Genomic DNA, 15,208 nt, shown 5'->3' on the forward strand with positions numbered 1-15,208 from the left:
GTTAATTCCGCCCCTGTGTCTAAAAGACAGTCTACATCCTTATCGCCCACCCTCACAGTTATATATAGCCCATCTCCCCTTTGTTGTATTAGTGCGAGGAGGTGGACCAGGGTGGGTTCTAATCGTTTTTTGCTATCCCAAGTAACTCCTTCTGTTGTATTGTCAGTCGCTTAAATGCTTCTATGAGGTCATTATCTTGTGACAAGCCTGGTTTGTCCCTGGCTGCGTCCTCTTCCCCGGCCGCGACCTTGCTGTTTTGCCCTGCACGTCTTGGCCCAGTGACCTTTCCCACAATAATCACATTTTCCGGGTAATTTTCCTAATAACTATCGGAATCCTGGGATTTCCATCCCACAGCCTGTACAGCTCGGACCTTAGCTCCCATATCCCGATCTAATTGGTTACATCGATCCACCAATGCTGCAAAGGTGGTTACTCTACCTTCCCAGTCCGGTAACACTACCTTAAGCATTTTGGACAGTTCTGGCTTTAGACCTGCCACGAAAGCTGCTTTCAGGGGTCCAAACACTTGTTCATCCATTTCCTCATCCGTATTATTCATACCCGAATGTTCTAGCCACGTGCATCTAAACCGCTCGTCATACTCCAGGACCTCTGTTCCTTTCTGCTGGCAGGCTGCAATTTTTCCCCAGTCTGTCTTAGCTGGATTGAAGGCTTGCAGCCAGTGTTTAATCGCCTCCCATCCCGCGTTTAATTCTTGCTCATCCTGCTCCAAGGCTTCTTCTACCTTGTCGTGCAATTTTCTTCCCTGTGTTTTTGGCACCATTATAGTCAAAATTTGCACTCTGTCCCAGGGATGAAGTTGATATATATTTCTTAAGCGGTCCAATTAGTCCCACGTTTTCACTCCCCCTTTCTTTGGATTGGGCAATTCCTTGGACCATTTATCAATTTTCTCTGGGTCTGCCGGATCATGAACTAAGTATTCTGCATACACCCTTTTTCTCGTTTTTTTGGTTCCGCCCTCATCTGCAGTCTCTTCCGATTTGACTACAACTCGTCTTTTTTTAAACGGGGCAAAGCGCACCCTTAATTCGTCATCCTCCGACCCTGTATCGTCGGAGGATTTGGAATCCGTATCTCTTCCTCGGTCGTGTCCTCGGGTTTGCACTTTTAATTTATCCAAACATGGGTACCCTGGGAATTGACCAATACATTTTCCTTTTCCTATTACTGTCTCTTGACCTAATGATTTTTTCCATTCTTTAATTTCACCTTTAAGATCTTTAACTTCCGCTTCCAGCTTTTCAAGTTCAAGTTTTTTCTGTCGCAGCTGTGCACAAACTGCTTGCAATTGGTCCTTTGTACTGGTCAGGTCCCTATCATATTGGGAACACGTTATAATTTCATTCTGCTGTCGGATCTGTCCCATAACAGTTAGGGACCATTTGATTCGCTCTTTATTTTTCATACGGGTCGTTTTTCCCCAGACCCTTTTAATCTCGTCCAAGGACCATTGTCCTTTGGAGGTTCCGTACTTTTGTTCGATCTTAATACAGGTTTTAGATAAATTGAATTGTTGCTCTGTGTATTCTTTCAACTGTTTGAGGATTTCATCTATCGAAACCTCAGGTGGTGCCCGCCCGCCTTTAACAGTTGTAGGCAATTCTTTGCTCTTATCTCCTGCTGCCATAATACTGATTTCTTTACTGGGGTCTCGAGTCGCAGACTTTCCAGCCGATCAGTGTGTCGTGATTAATTAACTAACACACCGCCGAAGTTAGACGTCTATGGGACCTCAAGCCGACTACCAACCGGAGGGTTCGCAAACCGGAGGCTTTCGGAATCGCGTAGAAGGAGAGGCGAATTTAGACTTTTGACCAAGGACTTTTATAAAGAGGAGTCCTTACCTCAGTATGTAGGTCCGATGTCCAAAATTCAGTTTCTTCCCTCAGCGATCGTGTTCGATCTCTTAATTTCCAATGAAATACGAACTCCGATTGTAGTTTTAATTTAACTTTATTCTGGCAGCAGCAACAAGCTCTTGGCTTTAAGCCAAGCCTTTGTCCTTCTGAGACCATATGGCCAAAATGGCTGTACTTATACCTGGTTCAATTTACAGAAAAGAACTCTCCTTCTTTGACCTTATTGGCTCAATTGATAGTCTTTTAACCTTTAATTAGCTCGCTACCCAAGGTCCTAAAATGTCAAGTTGATTGATGACATAATGCAATGTGGTCTGTGTTTTTTTTCAAAACTGCAGCCGGGCTGCAGAGCTTGAATTCTCTATCAGATATTCAGGTCCTTTGTCCTTTTGTTTAAGCGGCCAGGAAGTCGGTCATAATGGGGGCGGAAGTGCAGCGGTAAGTGCTGGTGAGGGACGGAAGTGGAGGCGGGACGGATTCTCCGTCTCTGCCACTCAGTGATGATGTCATTGCGCATTTGTGTTGCCACGTCTCTCCTCTCCTTTAAAGGGGAGAGAATTGACAAATCTCAGGGCAGAAGTGGGGATCGGCAGAAATCCACCCCCCCGTTGAATTTGGCTGCCGGCGGCCATTCGACCAGAAATCGGCGGCCATTGGATTCCGCTGCCTGGCCGCCATATTCCGGCGCTAACTAGCTTTATCAGGACCCTGAAATTCGGCCCCTATACGTTTCAATGAAATCACCTCTCATCCTTCTAAACTCTAGGGAATATTGGCCTACTCTATTCAATCTTTTCTCATAAAATAATCCCCTCCTGCGTTACACCCTATCGCAGATCTTTCCTCCCCTCCCCGCTTTCCCTGCCCCTGTACTTGCTCGACGAATGTTTGTGGTGGAGGAGCAGTGAGAGATTGTAACGGAGGTTCGGCGAATGTTTGTGGCGGAGGAGCAATGAGAGATTGTGGCAGAAGTGCGGTGAATGTTTGAGGCGGAGGTGCGGCAAATGAGGGTGTGGGCCCAGAAGAGCCAGGGGCAGCACGGGCCAGCCCACACTGCGATATGTGGGCGCACTAAGTCCGTGGAGCTGAGCAGGTCTCCAGTCATCCTGGTAAACCCTTGCCATTGGATAAAGGCCTAGCTCTTTCAAGCCCGTCTGGTGGCTGGTGTACAATAGTCACCACACGTTTTTTTTTTTTTTAAATCCACGCACAGGCATCTTCCACCCCTGGAGTTCAGGACTGGAATATCGGGTCCTTCATTGAAACATCTGTGAACTCATCCCTTTTAGTGTGGAAGCAAGTCATCCTCGTTTGAGGGGGCAGCTATGATGATGAGTGTAACACAGCCCAAGAAGATTTGGACGGCCACTGGTTCAATTCTCGGTCTGCAGTGAGTTAACTGATCTCAGCAGGTTCAGCAGTTGATGCTGTGAAATAACCCAGTAGCTGGGCGAGACAAGCAATACATGCAAAACATTAAACCTGAGATTTGCAAAGCATTTGCATGCAAATTAATTTTTGATCAGTTGGTGAGAGTGGTGTGGTGGTGGGGGAAAGGGAAGAGAGGAGGAGGAGGATTAGTCTGGGGTCCCACTGCTGCTCACGATCTTGGTGCAACGTGCACATGTAGAAGTTGGATGAGATCCGGGTGTAGCTTGGCTGTGACTCCTTCCATGGAGGGATAGCCTGTCAACACTCATGAAGAATTGCCACTTGGGTGAGGTACTGGAGGGCAGCCTTTGGAACTGTATCCCAAGAAGAGTCGGTGCTTTGAGAAGTTATATATTTGCTATTTTATTTTGACTTTTTAAAAAAAAATGTGCCTCTAGTATTTAGCAATAATTGGCAACATTATTTAGCATCTCTAATCAATTAGATGAGCAGGTTAATAAACCAATCGAGGAAACGCCCAATATAGGACCTCTGGTTGAACTTTGTTTAAGTCACAAAAGCAATGGGTTTATTTCCCTTTTGAATAAACCCGCAGGATGCAGCTGGCAGAGGCAAACAATAGATGCAAAATATTGGACCTGAGATTTGAGAAATATTCCCACGCAACGCGGGCAAGGCATGCCAGTTGCATTGTTTTCGTCCCACAGTTTGTCTACATTGATAAATAAATAGAAAAGTGGTTTCTGTTGACTATATTCTATAACCTGTAGTCTTTTCAGCAGCGTGTGTATTCTTTCAATTCAGAGAAGCATAAGAGCAGCAAAATCAGGTCAGCTGACTTCCTTGTCGGTAGAGCCCACAGGTGGAGCTGGGTGCGGGTGCAAGCCCGCCTCCCTTCACAGTTCCATGATGAGGTGCATTGTAACTGCAGCACCCTACTCCGCTGATATGCTGTCTATTTTAGCAGTAGATGTGGTGTAAAGACTGACCATAATTGCGTGTATTACAAACAGCTGCTTACAAACATGCACAATCTTTTTTTGGTGGTACTTCAGGTTGGAGTATTTTTATTCCATTTTCCAGTACATCGAGGGTCACCAACTCAGGTTGGATGTATTCCTGGAAGTTTCAATCAAATGACCTCTTGCCTCCAACAGCCTCACCTAGTCAGACCGTCTTTTTTCCCCCGATCTCTCTCTCTTATGACTAATAAACAAAAGCGTTCAAAGAAAATCAGAATGATACATTTTTTAATGCCCCTATGATTTTTTTTCTCCTGGATTTTTCTCACCGGAGTGTCCAAGAGATTAGTCTTCAATTCCTGTAGGGTTGACAATCCTACCGATATATTCCCACATTTCAACAGTGACTACTCTCCAAAAGCACTTCATTGGCTAGAAAGCCCTTTGAGACGACGTGGTCGTGAAAAGCACTATATAAATCCAAGTCTTTTTTAACTCTTCTCGCCTTGTCCCTCTTATCCCACTATTATATTCTCCCTCCAGCTTGCATCAAGCCTCCACTTAAATGCCTTAATGCTATCTGCTTCAACCACTCCACGTGGTGGCAAGTTATTTTGGTCAAAGGATGCAAACAGGATGCAAACAGGTGCTAAATGGGTGCTGTACTAATGAGACGCGCCTGTTCAAAGTCTGGATTTGGCGCATAATTTTGGTCCTGATTGCTGATTACCATAATTTGAACTTGCCTGGAGGTGCTAAACCAGACACCTGCAGGTTTAGCACTCCAGTGAAGCAGTATATGTGGACTTCTCGCACCAATTTCCACTGAAGGTGTGGAGTGTGCTGGCTTGCAACACCACATTTCAGAATGGTTTGGGGACCAAGAGCGCACAAGTTCTCGGATGCGGCACTGACAGTCTTGGCGGAGGAGGTCCCGAGGACGAAGGATGTCCTGTACCCGCAGAGGGAAAGGGTGCCACCTCATCCTCCTGTCCCCCTCTCCTGCAGCAGCTGGTGCTACTCTACCTGGCTTCATGTCCTCTTCCCATTCCTCATCCAGACCAAAGGGGACCCCTAGCAAGATGCCTGTGACCAAGCACTCCCTTTCTATTGGTGACTCTTATATGGTGGCATAGCACAGTATGTACTCTTTTTTTTAGGTGAAGTCCTCAGAGAATTTCTGGAATAAACGTTGCTAGTGTGTGGATGTCTTGACAGTGTGCCAGAAAGTCGTTTGATGGGCTTCAGAGGTCCCCCACAACTCCAGCAGCAAGCAGCCTTGTTTATTCCCAAACTGTTGGGCGATGGCATCAGAGCAAACGCTAGCCACCAAAATGCCATGCATTGTCCTTAATGGGTGCTAGCAGGCATGTTAAGCGGCAATCAGCCCCCTAACAATCCTCCGGGCAGCCGTTCCTAGGGCAGGCTTCAGCTCCCTTACCAAATGGCATCTTGCGCTAACTGCGGACAAAACTGGTAATTTAGCTCAACTCAAGCTTGGCCACCTGGGAGGATCTTTAGCACCTGAACACTGCCGAAAATCGTCCCCTCTGACTCTTGCGAAAGAGAGAACACAGAAGTGATAAATTCAGTGAACGGACCTTGCGTATGCTTTCCATTCCTGGATGCTAATCTGAAGCAGCCAATCATCCCTAACCCTTTTTGCTCTTTGCTCAGAGTTAACTTTTGGCTTGTATTAAGGCAAAAATACAATGAAGGAATCTGAAGAAATCAAACCAAGTTTGCATTCCAGCTCGACTGGGAAGGACATCTGGAGGAGACTGTTCTATCCGAATGCAAATGTTTTTATTTTGACTGCAGAGTACAGATGCACTTTGCAGAGAGACTGACATCCTACATTACATTGCTTGCAATTTTCTCAAACGATCGGTCCTTTGTTATCTATTCATGCTGATAAAGGACTTATTTGTAGACTTAACCACAACTGATACTCAATTTGCAGTAGCAATTGGCGCCAAACTAAAGAGTAATTCGTCTGCTCCCCCGGGTAACACTTGAATTAAAGAAAACCTATAATGGGTTTACAAAGGTTGGAGACGCCATGAGTAGAGATAAGAGGAAAATAACACATTCTGAAATAAAAAATACAGCCCAGTGTCAGTACCCAAAAAGAGAGGACCATTAACATTTCAGGTTGGACTCTTGTACATTCATTTGGGATCCCAGAGGCAGTTTAGTAGAAGGGCTTGAAAAGTTGGTGGAGCTCTGAGCAGGATGGTTAGGGTGAACAAAATCATTGGGCTGAGGCCAGTGGCAGGGAGCGGGGTGGGGGTGTGGGGGGGTCACAAAACTATCTTACAAAAGCTTAATTTTTCAACCAGATGTGATTTTTAATGCTACGGAATCCTGAAATTTGCTGCAAGATTTTGTAACTTGTCCTTGTGAGCCCTATTTGTGTAGCATTTCTCCATTCTGAAATACTAGTGTATTTCTATTTGCTGTTTATCAGCAGGTGAATGCAGGGCCTGGGAGGGTGCAGAGCCTGGTATTGGGAAGGGCGATGGAAAGGGCCCCGCTGCCCAGGGCTGAGGTCGGAAACTGAGATGCGTATTACAGAGGGGTCAGCAATAGCGAGGCAGGGTTTGACCCAAGTAACGAGCATTTTTGCTCCTGCAAAGGGCCAGCAGTTTTATATTTGGGTTGCATGAGACCGAAGTTTGGGAAAACCGGAAGCAATATTGCACATATCCTGTGCAATGTAAAAGCTCCTTGGGAGATACAAGGTCGGGTGGGGGAGAAGGAGAGTGAGTCATCTGACTTGAGATGGGATTTTTGTTGAGTAATGCAGTTGCAAGCTCTTCTGTAGCGTGTCATCTGGGTGACGCCCCGTGTGACTGGGTGGCTGCTTTGTATGAAACTGATATTTCTATCCGGAATATTGGGGCAGAGATGGAAAACTTGTATTAATAGTTTTGCTTTTATCCAACATGGGTAAAATGATTACACATTTCGTATTGTACATTGCTTAAATATTGGCGCTTCTGATATGAACAGGCAATCACTCTAAACCTTCAGCGACTTTGTCACAATTGTTCTTTCGGTGAGAATTTCAAAGCATGTAGGCAGCCGGTCTTCATATTACTTACCAATAGCAAAAACCTGATTGAAAATCAAAAGGAACAGTTTCTTCCTCAGCTTCACAGTTCATTACATTATGAAGAAATAATGTAGAGTGAGGAGTGATGACAGGTAATGTCGGGAGGGTTCAGATACCGATAATTTGAGATTCTCTTGTGTGATTAGATATTGTCCAAACCCTTCGGTTAGAGCCTGGGTGCCCAGCTGGTGGCCCCTTTTCTGAGGTCTGGTGGTTATGGCTTAAATTCTGTCTCCAGCTAAAATGAAAGTTAGCCACTGGAAAGGAGGAGATGTAAAATGCTGCATTTCCATTGGGCCAGCAAACTTTGAATCATTTTTATATAAAAAATAATTTTCAGACATGGGTGGAGTGCTTTGAACAGAATGTGAAGTCTGCCACCCTTTCCTTCCCCTTCAATTTGTACACTAGATCTGGTTAAATAGAATTGCTTATCTGTAATATTCTTATAGATGAATAGTTTATGTTGCTTTTTCCTAAGATGCAGTTTTATTTTTGTAAATAGGTCAAATGGCTGGAACAGCAAGTAATTAAGAAAAGAACAAAGCGGGATATTTACACAGAACTAAATGACCCCAAATTTTCACTGCAGTGGTACCTGGTAAGTAGTTAATTGAAAGTCTTAAAACTGAGATTGATAGATTTTTGTTGGGCAAAACTATTGAGGGTTACAGAAACAAGGCAGGTAGCTGATAGAGTTAAGGTACAGATCAGCCATGATCTAATTGAATACTGAACAGGCTCGAGGGGCTGAATGACCCTCCTCCTGTTTCTATGTTCCTATGACAGGAACATTATTGTAACACAATGTTTGTAGAAATGTGTTTTGCATTACATTTTTGTCCAGGATTGATTAATCTTGGGAGATTTAAAGTTATGAGAAATAGCTGTCAGCAACTGCTCCCCCCCCCCACCCCCTTTAATAATTGAACTATCTCCTTAACCCTGCTCCCAAGTAATTTTTGATCACTTGTATTATTTAGTTTCCCCCTTCCCCATATTAATGTGTAATCTGCAAAGAGTTCAGCAAATCTTAAATAGTTTTCCTGTTCAGACAGACCCAGCAGGAGTGGATTTGGTTGGGGCTGGTGTGGTCTTTAAGCTCCTGTAGTTGTGTTTTGTGCAGAGTTTGGCTAATTGGCTCCATGGGAATTCAGAGATGCATCTTGACATGGGCTAAGAGCACTTTTAGACCAGTCCTATTTAAGCAGCCTGGGGCGCTTAATGTGTCTCTTTCTGCTGATTCGGTTTGACCTATAGTGTTTCTGGTGGGTTTTTAACTTTATTTTTTTAAAGTACAGAATCTGTTCATTGTTTGCCCATTAACTTAACTGAAAACCACTACCTGCATGAGGTAGATCAGGTAATGGCAAATGTGACATCTGAGAGCCATTTCACCTGTAATCTGTCCAGGTTGGAATCGGCCAGGTTTACGCAGTGTAGTCACTAATAACCATCAATCTACTAAGGAATCAAATCTTGTGCATTTATAAAATTGACTTTGTACATATTTAATATGTTCAGGTTTAAATCTGCTGTGTTGTACCACCTAATGTGGATAATAAAACTGCACATTGTGCTAACGTACTTAGATTCCCAATTAATCATCAACTACTTGTGTTTACATAGCACCTTTCTCACGAGAAAATGTCCTACGGAACTTTCCAAGCGAATCTGAGAACCCTCAGCAAGAAATTGGAGCAAAGCTAGGGGAGGTGGCAAGAAATTAAATTGAGAAATGTAATTTCACAAATTGTCAATTCGAAGTGGGGATTCAAACTTCATATTAAGTAAAGCGGGCAGCTCACTGTTGCTGTGTTTTTCTATTTTCTAGCGTAGCACGAATCACCATGACCTGAATGTGCAAGATGCGTGGAAGCAGGGTTACACTGGGAAAGGTGTTGTGGTCTCTATTCTGGATGATGGAATTGAGAAGAATCACCCAGACCTGGAAGTTAATTATGTAAGTAGATCTATTCTATTTTCAGGCTGGCATCGGAGACCCAATCGAACAATAGCTACCCTAATCCTACGAAAAAGGAATGCAAATTAACAAGGGGGGGGAAGAATGGAATTGTGTAATGTCCCCCAACATACTGGGGGGGGAAAATCATAGAATCCCATCTGATAAAAGCAGAGTTTAACTTCACAATAAACACTGAATATTTCTGCAGTGCATAACCCTACCCCTCCCCGCTAAAACAGTATAAACTCAAAGCTTGCGTGGGTCAGTTGGCTCTCCAGAAATTCTGACGCCAAGATCCCCTCCACGTTTAACGGAGCTGCTCCAGGACAGTGCACGTCAGTGACATCGAAGCAGCACGAAGGGGATCCAGCCTGCTCTGTCCACATGAAGGCAAATATTTAACTTTTAAAGTTGCTGTCCAATTCCATGATGAAGCAAAAATAGTTAGTACATTGAATAAAACTAGCATCTCCTTTCTCTATGCCCTGATTTTCTTCTCCCCTTTATCATTAGCATTTGGATATTACGTGAATCAAGGGATATGGGGACAGTGCAAGAAAGTAGAGTTGAGGTTGAAGATCAGCCATGATCTCATTGAATGGCAGAGCAAGCTCTACTTCTTCTAATTCTTATGTTCTAACATGAAAAGCTCTGGTGATGCATTATTGACTTCGGGACCTGGGGAAAGATGAGTTTAACAAGCAGTGGCGTCTGACAATTAAATCTACTTGAATATCTTTCACCGGTCTCGGCTTCGTTGGTATCACTGACAGCGCGCTAGCAGGAGTCAACCAAGGTCCAATCCTTCGTTCTTGCTGAAGAGGAAACTAAAGCGGTATTTTCTTTTCCTGTTCCAGGATCCAGGTGCCAGTTACGATGTGAACAATAATGACGCTGACCCTCAGCCTCGTTACACACAGCTCAATGATAACCGGTAGGTCACTGCAGTGAAAGACCTACTGCAGGGTAAATCTAGGGCTTTTGAAATGATTTTACTTCAGCAGGTGACACTATCGTGGTATACCAGTGGTTTTCAAGAGTTTCCCTTTGGGGACCCCTGTGAAGGCTTTGGAGAGAGTACAGGGGAGATTTACTAGAATAGTTCCAGGGATGAGGGATTACAGTTACATTGATAGACTGGAGAAACTAGGAGCAGAGAAAGCCAAGAGGAGATTTGATAGAGGTGTTTAAAATCATGAAGGGTTTAGAATAGAGTAAAGAGGAACTGCTTCCAGAGGGCACAGATTTAAGGTGATTGGCAAAAGAACCAGAGGCTAGATGAAGAAAAGCTTTTTTTATGCAATGTGGTTAGGATTTGGAATACACTGCCTGATAGGGTGGTGGATACAGATTCAATAGAAGCCTTCAAAAGGGAATTGGATAAATACTTGAAGGAGAAAAATGCAGGGATGTGGGGGAGTGGGACGAACGGGATTGCTCTTCAAAAGTGCTGGCGTAGACTCAATGGACCGAATGGCGGCCTCCTGTGCTGTACTATTCTATAATTATAAAAAAATCTGTTGATATATAGCAACAGAATTAACGTACTAGTAAGTCAACACATATAGACACATACAGGAACCTGGTGACTGCATTAGATCTGTAGGATCCAGACCCCAAGTGAAAATAGCATGAATTTCAGGTCATTTCTGGCATTGTAGCCCTGAATTTTCAAGGATCCTGAGGGCTACTGCAAGGACAAAGCAAGGAGAGCAGCATTTATCGGTTGGGGGTCTTTGCTTGAGTACCAATCTCCTGGCACTTAACAGCAATGTGTAAACAGAGGAAAGCAGGATAATTCAGTGTAGAAAATAAGCTGACTTCTGAAAAAGCTAATGAGATTTGCCTTGTTTTGTCTTAATTGGTACTTGTCCAGAAGGACCTTACAATTGGGCAACAATTAATTAATATCACTGGAATTTCAATAAAACTCAATGGGTGTGTATGTGAAATTTTCAATGAACAGCACAATTATAGCATGGCTTGCGTCTGGAAGGAGCATTTGGCAACACTGGGCTTAAGTACCACTAATTGCAAGTTTGTTGCTGGTGGTTGAACTATGCGTGCAAACCTCTTGTTACAACAAACTAGGTAGCAGAGGGATTCAAACCCAGGCGAGGTCAACTCTGATAAATTGTTCTGGCCTTCCCACTACGTCGGTGTATTGAGGTTTTGCTGACGATCATTCCGGAGGGATCCATGGAGTTGATCTACATTTCCACTGATGGCGCCTGTGTAAAGAGATGGGAATGAAAGGGCGAGAGGTGGAGATATGAAAATATTTATAAAATAAATGTACAGTAGTTTGAACAAATGATTTGCAGTGTTCTCATGTTTGCTGTTTTTTCACAGCCACGGAACACGGTGTGCTGGTGAGGTGGCGGCTTCTGCCAATAATGGGATTTGTGGTGTTGGGGTGGCCTATAATGCCAGGATTGGAGGTATGTATCAACTGCGTTCATTTCCCCCCACCCCCAATCTCTCCTGAAGACACTTATCCTAGCTGCAATATGATTCCAATGGAGCTGAAATACCAACTGGCCATTTAATGACCAACTTTGGCAGACTATTTGAGGTGTCACTGCATGATCTGATCCCATTCACTGTCTCGGTGATCAGAAGCAAGCGCTCTGAATGAATTTTTTTTTAATTTGCCCGCCACACGCACTAACCTAAAGCTGGTCATTTCAATTGTAATGACCGAGTTCTGACTGAGATCCACTAGGTGTGTTTGTTGAAAATCTGGAGTCCACCTAGACTAAAGAGGATGTGGTGTGTAGACCATTGAGATTATTCTCGTTTTTGTAAGTAGCACACTGAATAAATCAGTGCGTCTAATTTTTTCCCCCACTGCCTCCAGTAATGTGCCTTATGTGACAGGCTATTCCTTAAGTTTAGTGTGAAGATTTATTTATGTACTGCCTTGCTTTCTACTTCTCTCAAAGATTAGTGATTGACATCTTGAAAACCCCATTAGCAAGGAATATAATTTTCTAAAGCATTCATGTTTCGAGCCCAACTGTAATGAATTTCACACCTGAGCCATGTTGAGTGGGAGTTCTCAATAGTGAGGGCCCTCTCTACTGCCCAACTACAAGGGGATATTGGGTGGCCTGGTGTAGAGTGGGGTGCTCACCATCTTGGCTGCTCCAAGGTCAAGTGGACAGAAAAAGGGAATAAACAGCTCAATGGAGGTTGGGGATGGGGAACTTGCCCAAAATATCCCCTTTTAAAATGATTCAGAATGTTAACTCTTCTTGTCTCATAGGCTGCTGCACAAACCTGAAGTTCCTGTTTGTACAGCAGCATGTGTGTCACTGCTGTGAATTATCTGCTTCTCGGCAGCAAAACTGTCCTTCAGTTGCTAGCAAAACCTGTCTGATGAGGATGTAAAAGCTTTTTACTAGCTGATGCCAATGGTAATTGTGTAAGTTTTGTATGGCATCTGAGGAATAAAATACTGTGCCCTATTTTCCGACCATGAGTCTGTTTTGTATTATCTGCAACTTCAATTAGTTTAATCGAAAACACCAGAATACACATTGGAATATTTTTAAAAACGCAGTATCTACTTTCAGTTTGCGTTTTCTTCCCCTCCTCGCTGGCGTATTGCCCAAATGGCTGTTGTTTAGTGCTCTTAGTGTCAACACCCTACTTAACCATGAAGAGCAATACAGTCAAATGCAAACTTTACACAGCACTTCCAACAGGAAAGTGGATATCACAGGAGCGAAAACGGTGCTCAATTTAAAAAAAAAACAATTCTTGTCTTTTTTTTTTCTCTCTCCCACCGATATTAGTGGTTGAATGCTTGTGTTTGTAATACATTCTTCTGTCCACTATTTTAATATAGATATTAACCAGTTTATTAAAAAAAATTAACTCCTCCAGAAACTTGTGGATAAAGGAATATGGTACATCATTTTTTAGCCTTGAATGTGTTAAAGATGGGGACCAATGGGTTGATGGGGGAGGTATGATTAGATACGTTGACTCTGGATGGCAGGGGCTTAATGGGTTGGAATGGCCTTTTCCCACACTGGACTTCACTCCCCAAACCTCTCCAACTTGCGCTCTTCCTTTAAGAAGCTCCTTAAAACCTACCTCTTGGAACAAGCTATTGGTCACGAGTCCCAGTATCTCTGTGGCTCAGCGTCAAATTTTGTTACCACTGCTGTGAAGCGTCTTGAGGCATTTTTACTCCATTAAATGCACTGTATAAATGCAAGTTGTTACTGTTGACTACTCCCAAACCAAATTGGGAATGCCCAAGATGGCTAGCTCCATGCTTTCATTCCAGCCACTTGCTGGCCAACTGTTTGTTTGCTCCATCAGGTATGAAATCTCAGGCCTTTATAATAATGTTATTCCTAAAATTAATATTTTACTTAAAAAAAAATACCAAGCTATTTAAATGTAACTGGACGTACTTACTTAAAGCACTTCCCTCTGCATCACTTCTGCTTTTTAAGATTGATCACACAAATAACCATTACTCACATTTTGACAATGCATGTTGGCAGGCCCTTCGACAGTGGATGCTACCATCCCAGTCTTATTGTACACAATGTTTACATGTGTGTTTCCAGCAGGAATTCCGGAATAGTAGAAGAGCAAAATATTCTAGTTTATCTTTTCCCTCTGCTTTGTGTATTCTGTTCTGTAAGCGCCCCTTCCCCTCTGGTAGTTTGTCAACAACCTTGTGATTCATTCCCACTCCGGGTGGTCCAGCCATTTTAACTTGTGTATTGTTTTGGCTTCTGTAGGTGTGCGAATGCTGGATGGAGAGGTGACTGATGCTGTGGAAGCTCAGTCCCTCGGTATGTACCCTCAGCACATTGATATCTACAGTGCCAGCTGGGGTCCAGAAGATGATGGCAAGACAGTGGATGGTCCTGCTAAACTCGCACAGGCAGCATTCTATAAAGGCATTTCTCAGGTAAAGTAAATATTACTTGTGCAAGATATGTTATGTACAGTGGAATATGCATTTGTGGAGCATAAACACTGGCGTAGACTTTCTTGGCCAAATGGCCTGTTTCTGTACTGTAAATTCTATGTAAATAACTGTTACAAATGCATTTCTGAAAAACGTGCACAATTTTGTAGCCAAAATAATTACATTTTGTTAAACAGCAGTGCAAGATTGGACTTGAGGTGTACGGTGTTAACTTGTTTTGGTTAAATAATTGCAGGGACGTGGTCGCTTGGGCTCGATATTCGTGTGGGCCTCTGGGAATGGTGGCCGGGAGCGTGATAGCTGTAACTGTGACGGATACACAAACAGTATTTACACCCTTTCAATCAGCAGCACGACTCAAAATGGGAATGTGCCATGGTACAGCGAGGCATGCTCCTCGACACTTGCTACTACCTACAGCAGTGGAGGTCAATTTGAAAAACAGATTGTAAGTAACTCTTACTCCGTGTTAAAGTTTTATTGTTGCCCAAAGTTCTGAACTGTTTTTGTTCTATGCTTGCTTTTGGTTATTGATGCAATGATGTTGGAAAAATCGGTAACCATTTTCAAAATATTGCATTATAAAACTTCATTTTTAATTGGGTAGAGGCCGAATAATGTTGCCTGAATATTCTTTTCACATGCAGGTTTTACTTTACATTACACAAGTGGCTATTAAGCTGATTCAGTCACAGCGTTTAACAGGGTACTTCCCTCTTAAAAAATATTAAAGGGCAGGCAATAAGACCAGGGAAAACTGGATTGGGATAGACAGCTGAGTGAAGCTGGTAGTGGAACTGGCACGATAGCCCAAATGGTTTCCTTTCTGTGCTTACATTCTTTGGTTATATTCTCTGAAATATCCTATATAGTGCATCCTAAGGTTGGATAATCACTGCTAAGTTAGCTCATCTCAGCTAGGGT

The 15,208-nt window shown here is 43.4% G+C and overlaps 1 protein-coding gene across 1 annotated transcript in view; it reads left to right on the forward strand.

Annotated features, from left to right (window-relative positions):
* The window catches only part of LOC139234048 (furin-like), a 108,253-nt gene that overhangs the window by 70,532 nt on the left and 22,513 nt on the right, over window positions 1-15,208 (forward strand). Inside the window, exons 3-8 of the mRNA XM_070864916.1 lie at window positions 7,864-7,959; window positions 9,193-9,321; window positions 10,182-10,258; window positions 11,677-11,765; window positions 14,091-14,263; window positions 14,520-14,732. Of these exons, the coding sequence (XP_070721017.1) occupies window positions 7,864-7,959; window positions 9,193-9,321; window positions 10,182-10,258; window positions 11,677-11,765; window positions 14,091-14,263; window positions 14,520-14,732 (777 nt within the window). The remainder of the gene's footprint in view (window positions 1-7,863; window positions 7,960-9,192; window positions 9,322-10,181; window positions 10,259-11,676; window positions 11,766-14,090; window positions 14,264-14,519; window positions 14,733-15,208) is intronic.

The sequence above is a fragment of the Pristiophorus japonicus genome, chromosome 21 (genome assembly GCF_044704955.1).
Source record: "Pristiophorus japonicus isolate sPriJap1 chromosome 21, sPriJap1.hap1, whole genome shotgun sequence".
Taxonomy (NCBI): Eukaryota; Metazoa; Chordata; class Chondrichthyes; family Pristiophoridae; genus Pristiophorus; species Pristiophorus japonicus.